Here is a 25,365-nt window from a genome sequence, read left to right as displayed (position 1 = left end):
TTCTCCGACAGGGACCCCCGGGGAGATATTCTCTTCTCTCCCTGAAGGGCTAAAGCAGGGCTTGAGTGCCCCCGTCCCCAGAAATGCCCGGGCGGGGGTAGGTAGATGGGCAGGCCTGGCGCATGGGAGGAGGGAGGGGGGTGGCGGCAGGCGGGCTTTGGGCTCTAATCCCCAGCAGCTGCCGTTTCCCTCAGATCGATTCCCTTCGCACTTTTTTTTTTTCTGCTGCTGGTTGCGCGGCGCTGGATCGATGGAGCGGCCTCCCCCCCCCCCGCCCCCCGCCCCTCCGTGCTTCCTCTCCCTGCTGCTCATTAGTGCTCCGATTAATCACCCCCCCTCCCTCGGGACATGTGCTCCCTCCCCTCTGAAGGCACATGCTCCCACACACCGCTCTTCCTCACCCCCAGCATCCCCTCCCCAAAGCGCCCACCATCCCCGTCCCTGGAGGGCCCATGCTAGTACTCCCAGGCCAACCCGCGCGCCTCTCCCTGGCCACAACCGCTGGCGTGTCTCCCTCACCCCACCTCAAGACAGTCCATGCTGTCGGGGGTTCCCCGGCTAGGATTCGGGCCAGGCACATTTCTGAGCTCGGCCATCTGAGCCACACCAGCCCTCCGCCCCCTCCCGGACCCGCCTGGCGTGGCAGGGAGCTTTCCACATCTTAAACTGCTGGGGGAGTCCCCAGTTGTGAAGACAGCACCCTTTCCGCCCCCCCACCTTACAAAAGCATTTTCATCCTGCCTCCCTCAACCCCACAGCCCACAGCACTCTCTCTCCAGAAGTTTCTCCTCACTTCCCCGAGGAAGGCCCGCCAAACCCTTGCACACTCACACCTTCCTCGCCCAGGTCGGACCCCCTCCCTCCCCGCCTGCCTCCCCGCCTGCCTCCCCGCCTGCCTCTGCTTCACTCTCTACCTGAGCCCAGGCAACACTCTCACCAGCCTCGCCATACCATCTGGGGAGGCAAGGGAGTCCCAGCTGCTGCCAGGCAGCCGGGAGGCCCCCCTCTGCTGCTGCTCCCTGGGAGGGTCTGGGGACTTGGGGTGGGGGGAGCTGGAAGAGAGAACAGGCTCCTGCCTCCTGGAGGCAGAGGCGAGAGGGAGCCCGAGGGAGGCGAGGAGGAGTTGGCTCGGCTTCGGTGCCCTCTTCCCTTCTCACAAGTTCAGGAGCTATTCAAACAAGTGGCTCAGGTAAAGCAGCTCGGGAAGCTGCACATGGGGCAGCTGGGGCGGCGGAGGAGTGGGGAGGGCGGAGAGCTGGGCGGGGGGCGGCGGCCTCGAGTGGGGCCTGCCGGCTGGTGGGACCAGCGTGGGGGCTGCTCAGGGCCACGGCCTCAGGCCCAGCGGGCACCAGGAGGAGCAGGGCAGAGCCGGGAACCCGCCACGTGATGGGCAGTGCGGGTGGGGGAGTCGGGGGGTCCCGCGTGAGGAGGGGCGGGCGGGGCCCCCCGGGCCGGCCGCCGCCCGCCGGTGCGAGGCTGTTGACACGTCCTGAATTATTCAGCGCGGGGTGGGCTTCGGAGCACATGCTGAGCGGCGCGGGCTGAGCGGCGTGGCGGAGCGAGCGCTCGCAGGGACACACGCAGGGGCTGACAGCTGTGCTGCTGCTGATAAGCGGAGCCACAAGGAGACGATCGAGGAGAGAGACAAGCGGCGGCGGCGGCCGGGGCTGCGGAGCTGCCGGGGCCGCGAGCTGCTCCCCTCCCTCGGGCCCCCCGCCCCCTCCTCGGCTGGAGTTTGCAGGAGCGGCTGCTGGCAGCGCCACTTGGGGAGGAGAGAGCCCGGGCGGCCAGGCGGGGAGGGGACTCCGGGGCTGGCCAGCTCCGAGCAGCCGGGGACAGATGCCTATCGAGATAGTGTGCAAAATCAAATTTTCCGAGGAGGATGCCAAACCGAAGGAGAAGGAAGAGGGGGACGAGCAGAGCCTGTTGGGGGCAGCGTGCCAGGGGGCGCCCCCGAGGGACCTGGCCACCTTCGCCGGCTCCAGCACCCTGCACGGCTTGGGCCATGCCTGTGGCCGGGGGCCTCGAGGGCTGCGCAGGAGCCTGTGGGCACTGGCCCTTTTGGCCTCCCTGGCTGCTTTCCTCTACCAGGCGGTGGGCCTGGCCCGTAGCTACCTGGCTCGGCCTCACCTGGTCTCCCTGGACCCAGCCGGGGTAGCCCCTGCCCTGGGCTTTCCAGCAGTCACCCTTTGCAACATCAACCGCTTCCGCCACTCTGCTCTCAGTGACGCTGATATCTTCCACCTGGCCAACCTGACGGGGCTGCCCCCTAAGGACAGAGATGGCCATCGGGCAGCGGGCCTTCGATACCCCGAGCCGGACATGGTGGACATCCTGAACCGCACTGGCCACCAGCTGGCCGACATGCTCAAGAGCTGCAACTTCAGTGGCCACCACTGTTCCGCCAGTAACTTCTCTGTGGTGAGTCCCACCAACCGGCTAGCCCCTGGCACCAGCGGGCCCTCTGGGTAGGGGTGGTGGAACGGGGTAGGTGTCCTGCCTCAGGATTCCCCATTTCCTTGGCCACCAGAGTCCTTGCTTGGTGTCTCCCCTAGGCTCCACTCCCAAGCCCAGAACCATAGCCGTGGGCTCACCCTGTTCTTGTTGCTGTCGCCCCTGCCACTGCATGGGTTGGAGGGGGCAGCCTGGTGCCAGGGGACAGGCTTGCACTGAAGGGATGGGGCAGCTCCTGGCTGGAGTACTCTGGGAGATTTCCAGCTTCTACCACTCAAGAGAACATCCTCTTTCAGAAAGTCAGGGTTTGTGTCTTTTCTAGCCCCCCACCCCTCATTTTTACCCTTCTTAGACTCCTGCTCCCCACCTTGCCTTGGGCAACATTGTCAAAGATTAGGGGCTCAAAGGATTGAAAGGGAGCAGCTGTGAATGGGTTTAGGGTGGCATCTTGGAGGGCTGGCATAGGCAATACCTAGATGGACCTCATGGACATTTACACAGTACCAGTGTCTTCTCTTTTTCTCTCTCCCTCACTCCTTTCCATGTTGTCCCCCTCATGCTCAGCTCTGGCTTCTTCACTCTGGTTGCCACTGACAGCTCTTTCCCTCTTATAGTCTCTCTAGCTCTTAGACTCAGACTCACTCATTCATTCTTAGGTGTATAACTCCTCACCCACCCCCTCCAAAAAATCCCTTATTCTGGCCACAGCTTTTTACACAGACTGGTTCTTACTACTACATTCTTTAGAGCTGGGTTTGATGTGTATCCCACATGGCTTACTACTCATTCCATGCTCTTACTCTCAGGGTCTTGAAACAGGAACAGGGAGGGCCATTCTCTCACATGATAACCATGATCTCTCAGTACTCACACCTTACATGTCAGGATCTCTCTCTCAATCTCTCTCTCTCTCTCTCTCTCTCTCTCTCTCTCTCTCTCTCTCTCTCACACACACACACACACACACACACACACACACACAGAGAGACCACAGTAGGCTGATGGAGATGACTCTATATATACAGCCACAGACCCAGACACTCTATACTGGGAGTTTCGATTTTTGTTTCTTATGTACACATACACATCCAGACCCAGTAATGTCCCTCTGATGATGCACGAAAGCCCTTTGCCCACTTGTTCATATATGTGTCTCACATATGGTATTTGTGATGCTTCACATGGTAACTGACATTTTGGGTACCCGTGTCTTTAGCACAGTCCATGTTCAACTCACACCATGCTTTCTGTGTGTATTATTCTCCTGGGTTTTTTTTCCCTTACCCAGTGTCTATACAAATATAAACACACACACACACACACACACACACACACACACACACACACACACATACACAACCACATACAGAATCATTCTCCTGCCACTGAATCAGCCACAAGATGGAAATGCAGATGGTAGAAGAATTAGGGTTCCCTATGAGGTTCTCTATATAGACCCTGCTTCAGCATCAATGGGACACATGCCCCAAATAGAGTAATGTATTCTGTCATAGTTGCAGTCAAATTTGGACTCCTCCACTGCTCTCCAGAAGGAACTATGGGCTATAGGACAATTTTGAAGAGGGACACAGATCAGAGATGTCAATCTTCTTGCCCATTGGCAGAAGCAGAGGCAGGGTTAGGAGAGAAAGGGGCATGGGGTGGGGGAGGAGGAGAGGTTTGTGAGGAGAGTGGGAATAGAGTGGATAAAGGGAACATCAGTGCTTTGAGGTGAGGGATTTAAACAATGAGCTGGAAAGGGGCTGTTCAGGGAAATTGAGGCAACATGCTACTTCTCTCTCATTCCCCTTATCTTTTGTGATATATCCCTGAACCTCATCTCTCTGCAGAATCTGGGAAGGATCAGGAGAAGGTGAAATATAGAGTTGGGGGGAAAGGGGGGGTCGCAATTCCATGGGAAGTTCCCACTCATGTTTTTCATCCTCCTGGGATAAGATTACTTTGCTCTCTCCCCACACCCCCCTCAAATCAGAGAGGAGCAGAGACTGGTCCCAGCAGGTGCTGATGGGGGCCAGAAATCAATGGCATCTTTGTGCTACTGAGGGAGAGTTTGTATCTCAAGGCCTGAGGGGGATGGGAGGGGGGAAAGGAAGGAAAAGGAAAGGAGGGGGAAGACTGGAGGGGAGATAAAGTTGAGGGGGAGGGAGGCAACTAGAATAGAGGAAGGGGGGGAGAAAGAGGAGAGGAGTACAGTGGGAGGAAAAGGAAAGGTGAAGACAGAAGAGAAGAAGGAAGAAGGGAGAGAAAACTGAAGGAATGAGGGAGAACAAGAAGAGATTTCTTGCTGTTTTCTGGAGAAGAGCTGGCCAGAGCATTTGGAAGCAGGAGTATCCCCATTTAGGGTCAAGGAAGCCCCTGTGAGGAATTCCTTGGACTCATAGGTCTGGTCAGAGTAAGAGTTATTGGGGTGGGGAATGTGGAAGGTACATTTCTCTTAGGTCTTTTTAATACTGGATTAATTTGGTGATTTGAGGATGATGGGAGTTTTGGGGGGTCTCTTGCAGGACTGACTTCAAGACAGTAAAGGATTGGATGGGAAACAGCAGACATGTAGGGGAGAATATCCATTCACCTTTGGAGATTCATTGTCCCTTAGCTGTTTCCTTCCCACCCCGCCCCCCACTCCCATCCTTCTCTCTTAGAACTGGAAATTCTGACTCTGATGCTGTTTTTCACATTCATAGAAAAATTAGGGGATCTGTGATAGGAATTGATCAGTGATAAATATGACATCTAGAATGGGGATGGGTCCATCATGGGGATGGGGTCCACGATAGGAATGGACTTTTAATGATAAAGGGAGTTCCGATATTGATTGGGTACCAGGCAATGAGATGGGTCATCGGATTAGAGAAATGGGGCTGAGGAGGGGGTTATTGTCCCTTTTTTTTCCTCTTACCTTCCTTGATCTCTCCTTCCCCACTCCCCACTATGCTGTGACCTTTCCTCTGGAATCTAAGTTAATAAATGTCACATTTTCCAGCCTATTTTTACTTTGGGTAATGCTCCCTCCCCCAGTCCTCCTCAGATGCTGCTCTATCTAGCTGCTGCTACCACTTCAATCTCTCACCCCCACACCTTGTTACCTCCCCCACTCCCCCAACTCATTTCCCGTCTCCCCATTTACTTTTCCCCTACTTATCCCCTCACATACTTTTACTTATTCTCACTCTCACCCATTATCTCTGCTATTTACTCTCCCTATTCAGTCTTCTCCATCCATTATGAACATCCACTATTGGGATGGATGGGTCTGTGCCAGACACTCTGAGGGATTAAAAAAGAAGAGATGGTCCCTGCCCTCAGGGAGCTTACAGCCAAACACATCCCAAGTGAAATAACAATGAAAGACAACAGATGTCACAAGACAGCTGGTGATTAATCACCAAATGATGTCTACAATCAGTAAATGCTATAAGTTGAGAGAAGGGAGAGGTCCTTTTTAGGTTGGGGAGGCCTGGGAAAGGTTAATTGAGAAGGTAGAAGCACAAGCTGAACCTTGGAAAATGTAAAAAATTTGGAAAGGCAGAAAGGAAATGTCATTCCAGCTGGGGGGGCGGGGAATGCATTTTTCACCCCTCACACCCTCAGTCCTTTCTATTCTTCCCTTTGACTAACAAAGCACAATTCCAGTTGAATCCACTGTCTGTCCCTCCTTCAGTGACTCTTATTGCTTGCCAAATAATGGAATGAGTTTGAAATGGGACTGTTTTGAGTGGGGATAGGACTGAAATTTAAAGTATTATAATAATAATGATGATGATAATGATGTTTGTCCTTTGTTTTTGAAGAGCGCTGAGACATCAGGAGGTGATGCCATGATAAGCACGTGAATTGGATTTGAGTGAGGGGGCACTGTGCTAAGTCACCAGCCTCACACTCTCCTCTAGAACCATCTAAGGTTCAGTAGCCAGATATGGATTAGAAAGATTGGAGATGGCCCTGGATTTGAGGTAATCAGAGTTAAGTGATTTGTCTAAGGTCATACAGCTAGGAAGTATTTGGGGTCGGATTTTTAACTCAGGTCCTCCTGACTTCAGGGTGCTCTATCCACTGCACAAAATAGCCATATTATATTATTATAATAATACTAAACTTTGGACATTGGACATTACTAAGTTTTTTACAATCATTTTCTCATTTGATTCTCACAATAACTCTGGGAGGTAGGTGCTATAATTATCATCTCCATTTTACAGATGAGGAAACTGAGGCAATCAGGGTAAAGTAACTTGCCTCACCCAAGGTCACACAGCTAGTATCCGAGACTGGATTTAAACTCAGGTCTTCTTGACTCCAGACCTGTGCTTTCTGCATTTTGATTCCACTTCTCTGTCTCTGCACTCTGTTCTGGGAAGGTGGGTTTATTTTGTGCATGCCAGTCTCTCAAAGGACATTTCTTGCAAGAAGTGGGACCCAGCCAGGATTCAATTGGTATTTTTTAGAATGAATAAATCAAATAATAATAATACCACCTTTTCTTTCTATTGTACTTAAAGGTTTGCAGAACATTTTCCTCACCACAGCCCAGACAGGTGTGCAGGACACATATCATTAGAACCATTTCACAGATGAGGAAACTGAAGCTAGATAGGCACAATGACTTGCCAGAGGTCCCAGCATTAAGAAGAGGTGGAGACGGGATTGAAACCCAAGTCTGCTGACTTGAAGTATAGTTTTCTTTCTGTTACATCTCACTGCAAGAGTAGCTAGGTGGTGTAGTGGATAGGGTGCTCAGCCTGGAGTCAGGAAGACTCGAGTTCAAATTCATCTTCAGGTACTCACTAATTGTGTGACCTTGGGCAAGTCACTTAACATTGTTTACCTCAGTTTCCTCATATGTAAAATTAGTAGTATATCTGTCAAGAAAACCCCAAAAGTGTGTTACAAAAGAGTAAGAAATGACTAAGTCTTCACAGGATATATGAGTTCAAACCTTTTAAGGAGCCTAGTCTGTGACTGGATCAATACTCCAAGCCTTTCCAGCCAGAGTTTGAGATCCATTGATGTCACCTTCAGGAATTTAGGGTAACTCCTACCTCTTGTTGCAACGTCGGGGTAGAACTAGAAGTTTCAGCAGTAACATACATCTACAGAGCATTTTACACTTAGAAACGCTTTACCTAAGTCATATTATCTGATTCTCATAGAAACTCTGTGGTGAAGGACTAGGTTCTTTTGTAGCTGAAGAAACCCAAGATGAAGATTGGGTGACTTGCAGGGTCCACACCGCAACAGAACAGGCAACAGGTGATGGAGATTTAGGCCTAATCTGTGTCAGTCTTTTAAGGAGACCAAAAATCTTCTTGGTGTGGTTGTGAACTCTAACATAGGGAAATCCTGTAAATAAGATTCTGTGGGGATTGGGATGTGATTGTGTAGGCTGAGAATATATATGGGCAGCTAGGTGGTACAGTGGATAGAGTACTGACCCTGGAGTCAGGAGAACCTGAGTTCAAATGTGACCTCATATTTATTAGCTATGTGATCCTGGGCCAATCATTTTACCTCAATTGAAGAAAACACATACACACACACACACACACATCCAGATTGTGTTTTATTTCTACCTCATGGTTAGGATTGTCTGGAGGGTGACACTGCTTCATTTTGGAGTCAGAAGATAGGGTTAATTCTCTACCTCTTTATTTCTTGGCCTCTTTGCCTCATTTCTCTCTTACCTAAGCTTAATAACTGAAAGGGCAATGCCTTAGCCAAACTGTGACCCAGGAAAGACATATCTTTAAAAAAAATCCAAGGTCACCCAGTGCATCCAGGGCCATTTCCGGTCGTCCTGATCCATATCTGACCACTGGACCCAGATGGCTTGAGAGGAGAAAGTGAGGCTGGTGACTCAGCACAGCCCTCCTCACTCAAATCCAACTCAATTGCAAGTCATGTAATCATCTCCTTGATGTCATCGACTTCTTCAAGAACAGGGGATAAACATCCCCACCTTGGAAACTGGACCTCTCTAGATCTTAGTTTCTATAGCCATAAAATGAGGTGGCTGACCCAGTCAGCTTTAAGGTCCCTTTTAGTTCTGAATAATTATTTTCCTGAGATGGGGAAACCGAACCTGAGAGCAAAGAAAATTTCTCAGGAGTAACAGACTCACGATGCTAGAACCAAATGGACTCTGGAGGTCCATGGATCTAATCCATTTTTACAGATGAGAAAAATTGAGACCTCGGAGAAGTGACTTCTTTTGCCCAAGGTCAGCTGGAAGGTATCCCAGCCAGGATTAGATTTCAGTTCCTTGGGATTCCCAGAACTTTGTTCTTAGTGTGGAGGCTAGAGCAAGAGAAAAAGTTCCCTTTTCTCCTCTCACCAGACTCATTCCAGCACCCCTACATCCCCTTCCTGACCAGGCCCCAGCCCGACCCTTTCTACCTACATTCTTTTCCTATGCTCCTGTGACTGGCGTGACTGTTAATCACTCACCTGGCTCTCCTTCCTCTCTGCTAATCAGGCACAATTAGACAAGGCCACTTCCAGCTGGGCAGTCCCTGAGACTCCCCCTCTTCCCACAGATTATTTCTCTCATCTTTCAAGTCAGCTTCTGGACAGAGGGGACTGAGCCTGATTTGGGGTCATTCTCCCCCAATGTTGAGGCCCCCCCAAATCTCAGTTTCCTTCTTTTTTCTGTATATCTGGCAGCTCTGGACCCCTCACCCTTAGACCAACACAGATAATCTGACTGAGCCTCTGTTTCCTTTTTACTACCCCAGGACTTCTCCTGGTTCCCCCAATACTCATCTCCTTTTTCTATTGGGGCCTGTTAGATGCCAGCCTGAGATGCAGGAGGCTGCTGGGTCTTGGTTGGTCAACCTGTCTAAGCTGCAGCTTTTTGTCCAGGTCCCTGTTTTCTATTGGATTCTGTCCCCTCCCTCCCCAGCCTGTCCCTTCCCCCCTTTCTCTCCAGGGATGCTGCCTTCATTTTCCTGGATTCTTCTCTTTGCTCTGACACAGCTGTACTCACCCTTCTTTTAAGGGGCTCCCTGCCTGAGTGGGGGTAAAAGGGAGTTAGACTTGAAGGGTGACCCAGTGAGGTCTGGGCTCCTTATTGTTGGAGGAGATCAGGGACTGAATGGGGACCTGCCTCAGAGGGTGGGAGGGGGCCCTGCAGAGCCAGCCGTGACCCGGCCCCACTCTGCAGAGGCCCCCACCGGCCTCTTCATTAATCAGGAATCAACCGGGAGCCCAGCTCATTATCAGCTCAGCTCTATGGAGCTGCCGGAAGACGCTGATTAGTGTTTGTAGCAATGCTCCCTACTTCCCCCCTCCTGGACCCCCACCCCTGCTCCTTGTCACTCCTTGCACTGCTCCCCACCTGCTTCCCCCCTCCCTCTGCAACTTTCCTTCCTGTGCAGCATTAACTCCCCAAATTGTCCCTCCCACCCCCACCCCACCTCCTCCCACTGCAGTCCCAGGTCTGATGGGCTACTAACATGACAAGATCGGGGTTTGGGGCAAGGAGGACTGGGCTGGGGGATTGGGCTGGTGGTGGGGGAGATTTGGCTTGGAGGAAGGAGCAAGGTTTTGGCAGGGAATACCCAGGTCCCGTCTGTGATTTGGTATCCAGTGACGCAAGGCGGTGAGGCTGCGGCCGCTCCGAATCATGTCTATTGGGGGCTGAGGGGGTGGGGTGGCCAGTGGCTTCCAGGAATGAGGGGAGAACCCCCGTGGTTCCCCCTGAATGACGAGGATGTTGGGGCTTCCTCAGTCCATCTCTGAGTCTCTCTGATCTCTACAGCCCCCTGCCAGGCAATAACCAGAAAGGAAGGAGGGTGGTAGTTTGAACCCTGGAGGCTGGCCTAAGGAGGGGGGTGGGGACCGAGTAGGGAAAGACCTACCTGTCATCTCCCATGATCAAGGCAGGGTCAATTTTGGGGGGGGATGACACCCAGCAGGTACAGTCAGTCTGGGCTTTTTCTTGGACCCACCATCCTGAGGGAGGGAGGAGGAATCTGAGGGAATGAATGATGGATCTGGAAACCAGAGGGGTGGGGATTGTGTGTGTGTGGTTGTGTGATTCTGTGATTGTGTGTATGTGTCTGTGTGTCTCTGGGATAGGGTCTGGGGATGGAATATAAGGGACCCCAAAAGGATGGAGAGTTGATTCTTCACACAAGGAGGGCATCTGTGAAGGTTTTAGGGATGGGGAGGGCTGGAATGTTTTTCCCTCCCCAGCATGAAGGATTGGGGAACTGGCTCTCCCCCAGCTGAGTGTGGAAATCCCTCCCCCACTTGCCCCAGCCTTTCTCCAGGTCTCCCCTGGCCCTAGGATGCCCCATTCTGGCCATTCCGGTTGGTGGGGGGAGCAGCCCCAGCCTCAGTGAGACAGAGCCAGGGCTGCAGTGAGTGAGTTCAGGGAAGAGCCATGGGATGATTAAGGGGAAATGGAGGATTGATTTAGGAGGAAAGATTAAAGCAGCTAAATCCGTGGCGCTTGGCTCAGCGGTGACTAAGCGTGGACAGGATAATAGCTTACAAATGTGTGAAAGGTGTAAATACCAGGCAGGGGGAGGGGAGGGGAGGGAAGACGGCTTGGCTGGGTGGGGGGAGCAGAGGGGCTGGGGAGCCATCTTCTAGGGGCAGGAGGCCCTGCAGCCACTGGACCTTTGGCCTGGAGATCGGTCAAAGGGGAAGGTGGCTAGGGGATAAGACTAGCAATCAACCTGTCTGAGAGAAGGAAAGACAGTTCTCCAGGCTGGGCTGGGGAGGTTGGGAGAGCCCTGCTCCGACCTGCTTCTCAACAGCAGGGTGGTCAAGTGATCTCAGCTGTCCACCCCCTTAGCCTCCTGACCTCATGAGCAAAGGAAAGGAGTCCTGGTTTGAGAAGCTGGGTGAAAATCTGTGTCTTCCCACTTCCTTTGTCCTTCTTGTCCCTCAAGCTCCCTTCTGAACCCCAAGATTCCCCTGTTCCTTTTCTCTAGTCCTGGCCTACCTCTTCTCCCCTTTATGGAAGACCCCTCCCCCAACACATCCATTTTGATGTCGGTCCTGGCCATCATTTCCCAGTCAAGGCCTCTTAACTCTCTCTCCATCCACCCCCCCACCCCCCCACTGGCCACCTCCTCTTAGAGTTCCCCTCCCCACTTCCCCCCCCCCCCCATTGGTCGCTGTGGAAGCCTCTGGCGCTTCTTGAGCGGAGGTCACTTTGCTGAGGAGCTGGGAGCCTGGGGAATGCAAATGAGGCAAACCCAGAGAGGAGAGAAGAGGAGAGAAGACAGGAGGGAGGGCGCTGCATGTGTGATGGATGTATGCCAGACCATGGAAGTGTTCAGGAGAGAGGGGCCCAGTGAGTGTGTGTGTGATTTTGTGTGTGTGTGTGTGTGTGCGCGTGGACTTGGATGGGTGCAGGGCTGAGGGGATGGATCTGGGGAGGATGAGTTTGTGGGGGTATGAGTGTGCTTTGGGAATGGATATCATAGCTAACAGTGAAGTGTGGGGCTGAGTGTAGGGGGTGCAGGTAGGGATGGGTGTCATTATGCAGGACTATGGTGGTCCCAGATCTCAACTGGTATTTTATGGGTGTGGGTGTTGCATAAGGTTGAATGAATGTAGGGGTGTGGGGTTGTATAAGTGTAGTTGTGTAGAAAATTGAGTGGGTACTAGGGACCTGGAAGTATGTGAGTGTGGTTGTTGAGGCTTGTAGGAACTTAGTTGTACAAGGCTGGGTGAGTTGAGAAAGTAGGGCTAGGTAGGTGTGGTTGAGTTAGTCCTGGGTGCCTTCAGGAATGAGTAACTGTGTGGATGCAGAGGTATTAGGGGTTGAATGGGTGCTGAAAGTTCTGTGTGTAAGTTGAAAGTTTAATGGATGTGGAAGTGTGGAGAATCTCAGGAATGTAGATTCCCCAGATGGGAACCTGGCACTCCCACCTTGCCTTGTATTCTTGGATTCACTTTACATACTATTATCTCTTAAAATGTGGGCACTTTTCTCTCTTGAAGGACAAACTAGGTCCTACCCTGGATCCCACAGTCTCCCCTTCCTCTCACACATCTCACTTGCATAGTCTGACACATACACTAAAGATGGTTGATGAACAACCTAAGTAGGGGTGAGTGAATTTCAGGGTTTCATTTATACGAGAGGTTGATGTGAAGAAATTTCTTAGCTTAGTGTTAACTTTGAATTTGCAAGGAACTCCTCCCCCCACAAAGCCAATCTACTTCTCTACCCCAATCTGTGAGTTCTCTTCCTGAAAGTTTCTCCTTTGGGTTCCATCCACCTTAGCCTAGAATACCTCATCCTCTCTTCCTGGGGCACCTTCGTTTCTTGGCTGGCTCTACTTGTTTTTCACTAGAATTAGCTTTGTTGCAAACCCTACCCCCACCACCATCTTTGTCATCTTCATCCCCTACCAGTTTTCCCCTTCTTGGCTTTCCAATCCCCCACTGCTCTTTTCTAAAGATCACTTTGCAAGTAACAATAGTGATCCCACAACAACTCATAATTTACATGTGCATGAAGACAAAGACAACTTCTTCCAAGATACAATTACCCCCATGGGGGAGAGGGAGCCCATCAGGAGGAAGAAGGCAATTCTTTTCCTTCATATTGGGGTAAAAGCTGAGAATGTATGTAGGTGCATGGAGCTGTGACTATAGATGGAATCCTCCCCTGCCTTGATGGATTATGAAAATGTTGCAAAAGGAGTTCCTCTCAAGGATTGGTGTCATTTAAACATTAGACCCAGATGTATCTTGGGAAGGGTGTTAAGTCCTCTCACCGTGATTAAACACCTCATCCTTTATTCTGATCAGCCTTGTCTCGCCAGTTCTCCTGTATGTTTCTAGAGAAGTGATAAGAATGAATTGGGGATGAGGAGATCTGAGGATTTGGAAAGCTCTAAAAAGTCTCAGGTCCCCATTTGCCCAGTGTCTCAATTCAAAGGTGTTTAATGCCTTCATACCAACCCAAAGGACAAGGGTGTTGGTACTGCCACCCCTCCTTCAATATCTCTCCTTTCTATACCTCTCAGGTCTAAAGGATTTGGGCCCCAGAACTGGGGAGAAGGAGTAAGGGTCAGAAGCCCAAATGGAAAGCTCAGCTGAATCCTTGATGGTGGCACTGGGGTTGGGGATCATTGGAGTTGGGGGCAGCTAGGGAAGAATGAGCTCCTTGGCTGAGGCAGAATGCCCAGAAGGCAGCTGTGATAAAGCCTGGCCAGAAGATTAGCTCTGGGATTAGTCCAGTCTCTGCAGCACCCTGGCTGCTTCTTATCTCCCGGAGGCTCAGCCCCCTCTCCCCACCAAAGCTCTGAGCCCTGGCCCCACTAATTGCCTGTTAACCCCGTGGGCACTGTGACTGAAGGGAGAGAGAGGGAAGGGGGGGCATTAGGAGAGTAGAAGTAGCATTGAGGGCACAGTGCAGAGAGAGCTTTCCTGGGAAATGGGAGCCCAGTGAATAGATGGAGCCCGAGGGACTGATAGAGCCTCGAACTGAGTTTAGCTCAGGACAGATCTCTCCACATCTCAGATTACTATCTCTTATTGCAGAGTGGGGAGGAGGGAGTTGGGAGGCTGGAAAATGTGCCTGGGCTGTCAAGGGGAAGGAGAGAGGAGTGGCAAAGACTGATAGGGCTTGGAAATTAGGAAGGTGAACAGGCCAGCAGGTCCCACAAATAGCCAGAGAGCAGAGGATCAGAGGTCTGGGAGGCAGACAGAGCAGAATGTCATTAGACAGACAGAGAGCAGAAGGTCAGAAATCAGGGGACAGCAGACTGATGTAGATCAGAGGGTCAGAATTCATGGGGACAGACAGAAGGCAGAGGGTCAGAAATCAGGGGGAACAAAAGACAACAAAGTCAGAAATCAGGGGGCAGACAGATGGAGATCAGAAGGACAGAAATCAGGGGCACAGAAGTCAAAGAGTAGAGGGTCAGAAATCAGGGGCACAGAAGTCAGAGGGCAGAGGGTCAGAAATCAGGGTTAGGGACCAGAGAGAGAGCAGTGATATGCCTAGGCAAAGGAGAGAAGCAGAGGAGAGATGTGCATATGTAAAAGGAAGGAGAAGATGGTCCATACTAGAAGTATAGAGATGAGAAATCATGGCAAGTAAGGAGGTGATGACAGTGTCCTGGAACCTGGTGGGGAAGCAAGAATCCCCCTGGACTTGGACTTCATTTGTTTTTCATCCCATAGTGCAGGACTTCGTGCCAGTGCCATTGACTCCTTTGCTTCACCTCCCCCTCCCCAACCCCCACCTAGGTCAGTCTATGTCAATAGGAGATGTGGGCAACCACTGGGAGCTTGTGGGACAGTGTGGCCGTGCCGTCTCCATGGAAGAGGCGGCTGGGCTGTGCTGCCACCAGAGTTCTGCCACTTAGGAACTGGCGGCTGCACCCGCTGCCCGGCCACCCCGGGGGCTGTTTCCGGGGCAACGATGTGCTCTGCCTGGCAGTTGGTGTCCTATGGGGGGGGGCTGGACAGGCAGCTTGGCCTGTCTAGCTCCTTCCCTGGGGAATTCCTCTCCTGGTCCCTCTCTATCTACCCCCGTTTCTCCTTTTTCAATTCATTTCTTCCACGGTAGAGGGAGGTGCTGGGGATGGTCAGGGAGGGGGAAAATGCAAAAATATATAAGATCATGGGTTCCTGAGGTTTAGAGCTGAAAATCATCAGATCTAACCCAGAATTTTACAGAAGAGAAAATGGGAGTGGAGGGAGGACAAAGGTGATGTAACTAGCACGAGTAGCAGAGCCCAGACTTTCTTTCTGGTCCTTCTGACTCCAAAGGCTCCAAATCCAAAGCCTTTTCTTTTTAAATTGATAGATCCAGTTCATCAGAGGCACATGGAATGGGCAGGGTAGGCTGGGGTGATGGTGATGGTGATGGTGGTAGTGACTGGGAAGAAGGAACTCCAGAGTCCCTGGGGGAGGACCGAAGACTCAGGTTACCCATTCCTCACTGTTTGTACAGGATGCTGTTGCTCTCAATGTTTGTGTGGGAAGGCCCCTCCCCTCCTCTCCTGTCCTCTCCTTTTCCTCTTCTCCTGAATTCAGGTAGCATTTTTGACCTTGAGTATAAAATATAGGCTCCCTATATATGCCTTGACTTCTTGGAGGGGGTCATAACCAATGTATATATTCCTATCTTGACTTCCTGCCACCTACCAAGTAAAGTCCAAAACCAGTTTCCCATTCAAGGCCTTCCCATGCCTTTGGGTGTCCTTCCTGCCATCCACTGTAGACTTTAGTCAAATGGAACCAAAGTAGCCCAGGAGAAGGTTGATAAGAGCTAGAATTCAGGTGGAGGAACCACAGTCCTGTGCTTTCTCCTTTCTTTGCCTTCCCTCATGTTGCTTGTTCTTTATACTTAGTATTGCCTCCCTGATCCAGTCTATTGAATTCCTGCTCATTTTTAATAGCCTGATGGTTTTGCTGCCTCCTCCAGGAAGCCTTCCTCCAAGTTGGTAAAGATCCAACCTCACAAAGCACTTTGAGTGTTTCTAATTCACTTATTGTACTGTAGTTATTTATCTAAATTTGCATGTCCTCCAGTGTCTAACATAGGGCTCTTTATATGTAATAAAGATATATAATCAGTTGAAGGTCCACCTAAAGGAAAGGGGAGAAGAGCAAGGAAGGAGGGAAGGAAAAGAATAATGGAACTGATTAGGGTAGGGAGGTGATTCAGTGGATAAATCTATGGGCCTGGAGTCAGGAAGACACATCTTCTTAAATTCAAATATGGCCTCAAACAGTTACTAGTTGAATGACCCTGAGTAAATCACTTAACCCTGTTTAACTCAGTTTCCTTATCTGTAAAATGAGTTGGAGCAGGAAATGGCAAATCACTTCTGTATTTTTTTGGTAAGGCAATGGGATTAAGTGACTTGCCCGAGGTGATACAACTAGGTAATTATTAAGTGTCTGAGGCCACACTTCTGTATGTTTGCTAAGAAAACCCCAAAAAGGTCAGGAAGAATTAAATATGACTCAACGGGGAGGTGGGGTGATCGTGATGATGAATCTGGATAGGTGGGATATATGGTTTACCAGAAACTGGCAAAGGAAGAACAATAAGAAGGGATGAAAGAGTAGGATGAAGAAGGGATGGACTTAAGGTTAGAGGGAAGGGAAGAAGAGTAATGATCAAGATTTCATCCCCTCTCTTCTCACTATTCCTAAGAACCTACTTGAGATGGCACTGTTGGCCATGGTTGTAGCTCTCCATTACCTCAAGGGCAAAATATAAATTGGCATTTAAAACCTTTTTTTTCAATCTGACTCCATCTTATACTTCCATGCTTATTTCATGGAATGATTCCATGCTGTGGTTGAGTGTAGCTATCCTCAGTTCTTGGTTTGGTTTCTCCCACCTTCATGCAATCATGTTTAGAATGGCATCTCTGTATAGCTCTGCCTCTTGAAATTCAAGGTCCACCTGAGGGGCTGCCTCCTCCATACAGCCTTCATTGATTTCTCCTTCTTCATCCCATTCCTCAGATGGTCACCTTACTCTCATATATTTCACACTATTTAGAAGGTTCTCTACTGCCATCTGAATTCAGATTTGTTGCATGTTGAGTGGCCTTTGCTAGAGAATAGATGTAAAGCCTTTTAGCAATCATAAAGCACCATATAAATACCAATTGGTGTTGCTGTGGATGTTATTATTATGTTTCAACAACAGCCTACTCCAGGCCTCCAGTCTGATGATGACTTCACTCCCTGATTCTTGCTGAGCCCAAATAATGTTTACAGTTGATATAGGGGAGTGCTGATAAATGTTTAACATTTTATATCCACTGGGGGAAAATGTATGTGCACATACTTTTAAGATTAATTGGTATTATTAATATTTTCTCCATTGCTGTCTTGTCTTGACAATCAACAAAATAATAAATCAGGCCCTAATTTGTAGTGATTTTCTTTTGAGGTATAACTGCTAGCATGGAAAATTTAACAATGGACTCTCACGCTGGCTAAAATTGATTCCAGTACACCCCTAAGCTGTGGGATGGAATCCAGTGGCAGGCTGTGTTGTAGGGTGGTCATGGTTATGGAAATAGAGAGCCTTCCTCCCAATAATCAACTAGTTCAGTAAAACATGGCAGCCTCATCTTCCCCTGGGTACCTAGGAGCCAGTTCTGGGGAAGATAAAACTGCCATGTGTTATTGAACTAGGCTGATTATTGGGAGGAAGGCTGTCTTCTTCTATAATCATGACCTCCACCTGAATTCTAGCTCTTATCAACCTTCTCCTGGGCTACTTTAATACCCTCCTAATTTGTCTCCCCGCTGCCAGTAGCCTCCCTGTTCAATCCATCCTTCATACGGCTGCCAAAATAATCTTTGTAATGTACGAGCAGAACATATCACTTGATTATTCAAAAATCTCTCTGACTCCCCATTACCTAAAGGGCAAAATACAAACTGCTTACTCTGGCACTTAAAGCCCTTTGCAATCTGACTCCTTACCTTTCCATGCTTATTTCATGGGATGATTCCATGTTCCAGGCAAGCTAGTCATTCTCTGATCTTGCTTTGGTTTCTCTCACCTTCATGAAGTAATGTCTAGAATGCCTTTCTTTATATTTCTCTGCCTCTTGAAATTCTTCTCTAGATTCAAGACCCACCTGAGGAGCTGCCTTCTCCAGAGCCTTTCTTGATTCTCCCTTCTTCATCCCACTCCTCAGATAGGTCTCCTTTCTTCATATTTTTTTTTTTACACTATTTGGGATTCTCCTCTGCACTTATCACTTTTCTTATTCTGCCTTTTCTTTTAGAAGTAGGTATCTGATCTCCTCCCCTCATGGCCATTATCACTTGTAATCACTTGTCCTTTGAGGACTCGGACTGTGTCCTCTCTCATCTTTTTATTCTCAGCTTCTAGCATAGTGCTGAACTTAAATGACCCAGCATGTTCTGAATGCATTTTTGTTGAATTTGTTGAGGCCAGGGCTGTGATTAGAGCAGACCTTTCCCTTGGATCCTGGGAAGGGGGTGAATGAGGGGGATTTTCTAAGATGTCCCTACTCCTGAATACAAATACTAATAATACCAGACAGGGTGATGGCCAAGGGAAGTATGGTGGTCTCCTCTAAGCAAGAAGACCAGGAGCTAGGGGATCGGAACTGGAGCTGTAGTTTTATTGTTATAGGGAAATCCTAAACTCCCTCTTGCACTGCAAGCTCATACCCCTGCAGCTTAGTGTTTTAGGAGAGTTGCTTCTTGCAGAGGTATGTCCCCTCCAGCATAATATTCACCATCTACTGGCTTCCTCTCTTCTTCATCCCTCAGTCTAAGCTCATCCTTTCTCATCCTTGACTTTCCCTTCTCTTTGTCTGTGCTGTATCACTGCCACCTGGTGGATGCTGGGATAATTTCTCAAGCAAGGAGAAGAAGGATGCAGAGAATGGGGTTGGGTGCAAGGAAATCTGGAGGACAGATACAAATGTGGAGCAACCTGGGGGAGTGGGTCTTTCCCAAAAGAGATGTTGACTTCTTCCTCCTTTTCAACAGTTTGTATTACCTGAGTCCCAAATGCTCAGTGAATAGAGCATTGGACCTGGATTCGAGAAGATCCCAATTCAAAACCAGTCTCAGGTGCTTCCTAGCTGTGTGACCCTGGGCAAGCCATTTAACCTCTGCCTTAATCCACTGTAGAAGGAAATGGTAAATTGCCCCAGTATCTTTGCCAAGAAAATACCATGGACAGCATGGTTCATGGGGTCACGGAGAGTTGGACATGACTGAACAACAATAATGTTTCTCAAGGGGGGTTGGAATACAGAGAAGCCCAGGGCTTCTGGATCCTTACTGCATATCTTATTGTTTATGGCACGTATGTGACAGAGTGGATAGAGTACTAGAGATTCATCTTCCTAAATTAAAATCTTTAGACACTGGCTGTGTGACCCTGGGCAAGTCCTTTAACCCTATTTGCCTCAAAAATCAGATAGCTGGAGAAGGAAATGGCAAACCACCCCATTATCTTTGCCAAGAAAACCCTAAATGGGGTCATGAAGAGTCAGACACAACCAAACTACAGTATACTTTTAATGGCAATATCCCTTTCTCACCTTTTCCCCTAGGTGTATACTCGTTATGGAAAGTGCTACACTTTTAATGCTGACCCTCAGAGTCCACGGCCCAGCAGGGCAGGGGGCATGGGGAGTGGCTTGGAGATCATGCTAGACATTCAACAGGAAGAATACCTGCCCATCTGGAGAGAGACTAGTAAGAGGAGATGATGGGGAAGTTTGCTCCCCACCCTTGATCCTTGCATTGTTGGTTTTATCTAAAATGGTTGAATGCTGTGTTGGGGATGGGGATGATTGAAAATGATTCAAGAAAGAAAAAGATTGAAAATTGCTATATTTACCAGAGTATCATTTGTAGCTAGGAGTTTATGGTCAAATGAAAGATTTTTTAAAATACTCAGAGCAGAGAGAATATATTTATTGAAATTTCACTTGAGTGATGATTTGGGAAAACCTCTTTGGAGGCTGATGTGGGGGATTAAGGAGGCTGTCCACTGAGTCTGGAACCCTGAGAACCCCAGAAATCACAAGAATTCCTTGTATTCCCCATCTCTGGGGTTCTTTCCCTGCAGATGAGACATCATTTGAGGCTGGCATTCGGGTTCAGATCCACAGCCAAGAGGAACCACCATATATCCACCAGCTAGGGTTTGGGGTATCTCCAGGCTTCCAGACATTTGTATCCTGCCAGGAGCAGCGGGTGAGCATAATGGGGAAGTCAAGGGCAGTCAATGTAGAACATTTTTACTCTGAGAATCTTCTGAGCATTTTGGATTCTCCGAATCCAGTTTGCATCTGCTTGTTTAGGTAGCAGGGTCTAGAATCTGAGGACCAGATGTAATGGGTTGTGAGCTGTGTTTTAGGGATTGGGTACAAATGAATTGAGCTCCTGGTTTGGTCCCTCAATAGCAGAAAGACTCTTAAAGTCAGTAGACCTCAGTTCAAATTTCACCTCTGATCATTGCTGTCTGTGTGACTGGAGCCTCAGTTTCCTCATTTGTTAATAGCATCAAATTAGATCACTTCTGAGGTCCCTTCCAGTCTTAGCTCTATTGTGACCCTATGATCCTTCTTTTCTTTCATAGCTGACATACCTGCCCCAGCCCTGGGGGAACTGTAGGGCAGAGAGTGAGGGAGGGGAGCCAGAACTCCAGGGTTATGCATCCTACAGTGTCTCAGCCTGCCGGCTGCGTTGTGAGAAGGAGGCTGTGCTGGCGCGCTGCCACTGCAGAATGGTTCACATGCCAGGTGGGTGCCTTGCTGTTCTTCAGCCTGCCCCCCCATGAACCACCCTTTCTCTGGCCTTTCAGGAATGGAGGGGGAAGGTCCTGGATTTGTGCATGCATGCATGCTATACATATGTTTTTGTGCTTGTGTGTGTGATCATGAGGGTAGGGCTTGGATAATGGGAAAGGGACTGCACTTCAGGGATAATCTCCTCTCCCTTTAGGCAATGAGACCATCTGCTCCCCCAACATCTACATTGAGTGTGCAGACCACACTTTGGGTAAGTGCTGCCTTCTTCCTTCTTCCTCTCTCTATCTCCATTTCTCCAGTTCCCCATTTCTCTCTATCCTTCCTTTCTTTCTCCTCATCTCACAGATTCATGGAATTGGAGGTAACTCAGAAATCATCTAATCTAATCCCTGCCTGTTGGAGAAATCTTCTATAACTCTCTTGATATATCAGCTTTTGCTTGAACATTTCCAGGGATGGGGAGCTTGCCATAGGATAAGGCAGTGCATTCCATTGTTAGATAGTTTTAAACATTAAACAGAAATGGTCCTCCTTTTGCATTCTCCTTTTTAAATTCTATTTTATTCTCTGGCTCCAAGTAGAATAAGTTTTATCTCTCTTTCACATATTTGAGGACAGACACATGTCTATTCCTAGTTAGTCATCTTGGTCACCCTATCTTCCTTTCTTCTCATTCTGTGTCCCCCCCCCCCCCATCTTCCCTTCTATTGTTTATCTCCCCATTAGCCTAGTACCCTCTCTCCCAATCTCTTCTCCATTCAATCTTCCTCAATAAGGTTCTTCCTGGGGATGGGGGGTAGGTCCCTAAATCCATGGGTCTTAGGGATTTGGACCTCTGGAATAAGTAGAGGCAGTATAGAAGGAATACTTGACTTTGCAAGTCAGGAGACCTGGGCTTGAGTCCAGGCTCCACCATTAACTTATTGTATGATTTTGGACAAATATTTAAGTCTTTCTGGGTAAGTGAGAAATCTACTGTTGGAGGCATTGCCCAGGATCCATATGGGGCAAACTCCACCTGCCCAGTCAGGTTCCTCTTTTTCTTTTCCTAGCCAACTTTGTAATATGTGATATCATCTCTTTCCTGGCTCTGGCTCCCTGCATACACTAGCTCCCTGAGTCTTACTTATCCCCTTTTCACACAGTCTGGCCTTAACCTGTGTCTATAGCAGTTCATACAACAAATCTGCCACAGTGGGTGAGTCTTGACTTGTCAATGAAATCTAGCCTCCTCCTATGCTAGCTTGGGGGGGACCCAGACTAGGGTACATTTGGAGGGAGAGAGGATCCAGACTGCACAGAAGTGCCTTAGGGTGAAGCAGTCCTAGATTGACTCCAGTGGGAAGAATCTTAGACCACCAGGATTAAATTGAATGGAATTGTTAGATTTCCTATTCCCTATTCAAAGGGACCTTAGGAGTACCTTTGTTTGGGGAGGTCTTTTTCTTTTGACTACTCTCTGAAAGGACTGGTGTACCCCACCTCTGCTGATCTGTTCTCCTTTGAAGCTCTTACCTTCTCTAGCCCTTCCTAGATGAACTGTTATGTTGCAGATTCTCTGGGTGGGGGATCTGGAAGCCGTTGTGCTTGCCCCATGCCTTGCAATCTGACACGCTATGGGAAAGAGATCTCCATGGTCCGGATCCCCAACCGAAACTCAGCCCGATATCTGGCCAGGAAGTACAACCGAAATGAGACCTACATACGGTACAGGGGTGGTGGTGGGGTCAGGTAGGATGAGGAGGCATGGGTTGAGGGTACTGAGGGTGTGGGGGAGGGGTGGAGGAAGCATGGGGGTGCTGCAAGAAGACTTATACTATCCATCCTGGGTGGGGCAGGGAGGGAATATAAGGGTAAGGGTAAAAGATGAAGCAGTGCTGGGGGAAGGGAAAAAATAAAATTACTGGATGTGACCACTTAAAGCCAGAAACATAATAGACATTTGATATAGAATTAATTAAAATAACACATTTTGCAAGTATTTATCAAACACCTGCTCCATATAAGACAGTGTGGTAAGGGTATGGATGAATGAATGAATGAATAAATGAAAATGCGGAAAATACACAGGTGAATAAGACACAGCCTCTGCTCTCAAAAAGTTTATCATCTTGTTGGGAGGACAAATCTAAATTAAATGCTAACTTCCCCAAACTGACTAAACACTAGAGAAAAGAGATCATCATGATAGTCAAGGAAGGTTTCACGGAGAGGGTGCGACTTGGGCTAGACCTTGAAGGATTTAGATAGGCAACGGGAGGGCATTCTAAGGAGGGGAACAGAATAAGCAATGACTGGGATGTTCATGTTCATGCTGTATTTGTGGGACAGGCAAGAAGGGAGTAGAGGGTTTATATTGGAGTACAATGGGAAGTATTGGCAAGGGGCCAAATTAGAGAGGAGCTTGAATGAGAGACTGAAGAGTTTGGATCTCATGTGTTGGGTGGAAGAGGGTCAATGTAAGTTCTGGAATGGGTGAGGTGGTATTTGAGACAGCAGGAATGAAAAGAACTAAAGATCATCCACTTAACAGAATTTAAAAAGACCTTAAGAGATCATTTAATCCAATACTCTCCAAGGGATAAGATGGGGAGGGGATTTTTTAAGATGTCTGAGTCTTTCCTCTGGAAGAACATGGAGAAATATACAATTTCTTTTGTTGCAGTCACATTAGGGCGATATAAGCCCCACCTAGGTGATCTTGAGAAGAAGGTGGTTTGCTTAGCACTCCTTTGGGGGCTGACCTACGATAACTCCAGGGGCATCCTAGATGAGGGATTTTGGGGGGTCAGTTTTCCTGCATCCACTCTGTCCCTTGTCAATTTACCTGGTACCCTGTCCACATTCTCTGTCCCATTTTGATCCCAAACTGCTACCAGTGCTGAAACTACCAAATGTTTCCACAGAGAGAACTTCCTGGTCTTGGATGTTTTCTTTGAAGCCCTGACCTCTGAGTCTGTGGAGCAGAGAGCAGCTTATGGCCTGTCTGCCCTCCTGGGTGAGACCTGTTCCCCCTGACAGTGGTGCCTCAGATGGTCTTGCATGTTTTGCCCCAGGCCTGGCCCGGGTAGGGTAGGATATGTCCCTTGGAGAGGGCAGGTGGAATGTGAGTAGACTAACTACTTAATGCTGTACATTTTTGCCCCCAGGTGACATTGGAGGTCAGATGGGGCTCTTCATTGGGGCCAGTGTCCTCACCTTTCTAGAGATCCTTGACTACATCTATGAGGCAAGGATGGGGTCCTGAGGGGGAGGAGTGCCCAGATCCTTCAGGGCTAGGAGGATGAAGGCTTTAGGGGAAGTATTGAGGGGGGAGGAAATCATTGAAGTGGGAGGATCAACAAAACCTGAGCTTTTTATCATGGGGGAAAGCAGGCCCTCTTGTATGTCTTTACTTCCCTGGGTCCTAGTTTCTTCATCTGTAAAATGAGGGGCCCTCTCAACTCTAAATCTATGATCCTGTGATTTCCCCAGTCAACTGAATCCACTCCTCTTTCTCCTGAACCCTAACAAGGTGTCCTGGGATCGGCTGAAGAGGACATGGCGCCGCCCCAAGCCACCCCTTAGGACCTCAACAGGAGGCATTTCTACCTTAGGACTGCAGGAACTGAAGGAACAGGTAAAGGGAAACTTCCAAGAGGGTCTGGCCCCTCCTTATCCTCTCTAGGGAATGTGCTATGGTTGAACCCCCACCTCACCAGACACTATGAAGGGTGGGCTGCTCTTATTCTGATGACTAGCCCTCACCCCTGTTGCCCTGCAGAGCCCATGCCCAGGACGAGGTTGTGCTGAGGGTGGGGGGGCCAGCAGTCTGCTCCCCAACCACCACCACCCTCACGGCCCTCCTGGAGGCCTTTTTGAAGACTTCGCCTGCTAGGACGGTGCTCTCAGAAGAGAGAGACAAGCATCTGGGCCCCTCCACGGCTGCACTTGGTGGAGCCAGGGAGCCTTGTACCCCTGCCCCTTCCCCCCTGGGGGCAGAAGACAGTGACTTCTAGGGACTGGGAGGGCCAGGGGGAAGTCCCAGGGAGTGGCAGGGAAATCATCAGCTGCCTCTCACCTGTCCAGTAGCCCAGGGGTTGGCCATCAGCTTCTTTCTCTCCTCTCTCTCCACTGCCCCTCAAATCCTCACTCCCCAGAGCTCAGACTATTCCAAAACCTAGGACCCAGCTGAGGGCTGGAGGGCCAGGCCTTGCTCTGGTTCAGGACCAGTGCAGGGAGTGTCCCTTGGAGAGGGCAGGTGGTATATGAGTAGACTATTTCTCCCTGGGGAGTAGTGCAGGAGACAGAACAAATCCCTCTGTATATTTGTAAATAGCTGGGAGGGTGGGGTGGGGAGCTAGAATAGGGGTGGGAAAGGATCAGTAGTGATCAGAAATAGGTAGCTGGGCTTAAGAGAGTGGGAGCCCTCAAATAGGACCCTGGGAATAAGTATGTATGTGGGGGAGGGAGGGGTCTGTGCCCCAGGGGGCTTCTGGGCTGGCCCTAGTTCAGGCCTCTTGGCACAGCCCTATCGTCTGTTAGGGTAAATGGGAATGGCCCCAGCTGGCCTGGTCTGCCCTCCCCCCCCCCCCAAGTGCCCCCTCTGCCCAGTTCCTTCCTAAGGATCTCCCCTTCCTAATGCCACTTTCTCTCA

The 25,365-nt window shown here is 49.5% G+C and overlaps 1 protein-coding gene across 1 annotated transcript; it reads left to right on the top strand.

Moving 5' to 3' along the window:
- Positions 1 to 697: 697 nt before the first annotated feature.
- On the top strand, positions 698 to 25,023 carry ASIC4 (acid sensing ion channel subunit family member 4). The gene is made up of 11 exons (XM_074191289.1): positions 698 to 1,189; positions 1,503 to 2,421; positions 19,524 to 19,668; positions 20,045 to 20,172; positions 20,558 to 20,720; positions 20,923 to 20,979; positions 22,283 to 22,436; positions 23,636 to 23,727; positions 23,879 to 23,958; positions 24,244 to 24,348; positions 24,493 to 25,023. Exons 2-11 carry the CDS (start codon positions 1,840 to 1,842, stop codon positions 24,604 to 24,606), a joined length of 1,620 nt encoding a protein of 539 aa, XP_074047390.1. The 5' UTR covers positions 698 to 1,189; positions 1,503 to 1,839; the 3' UTR covers positions 24,607 to 25,023.
- The last annotated feature ends 342 nt before the right edge of the window (positions 25,024 to 25,365 follow it).

The sequence above is a fragment of the Macrotis lagotis genome, chromosome 6 (genome assembly GCF_037893015.1).
Source record: "Macrotis lagotis isolate mMagLag1 chromosome 6, bilby.v1.9.chrom.fasta, whole genome shotgun sequence".
Classification (NCBI taxonomy): Eukaryota; Metazoa; Chordata; class Mammalia; order Peramelemorphia; family Peramelidae; genus Macrotis; species Macrotis lagotis.
Note: the sequence above shows the minus strand (reverse complement) of the source record. Positions and strands in the feature narration are given on the sequence as shown.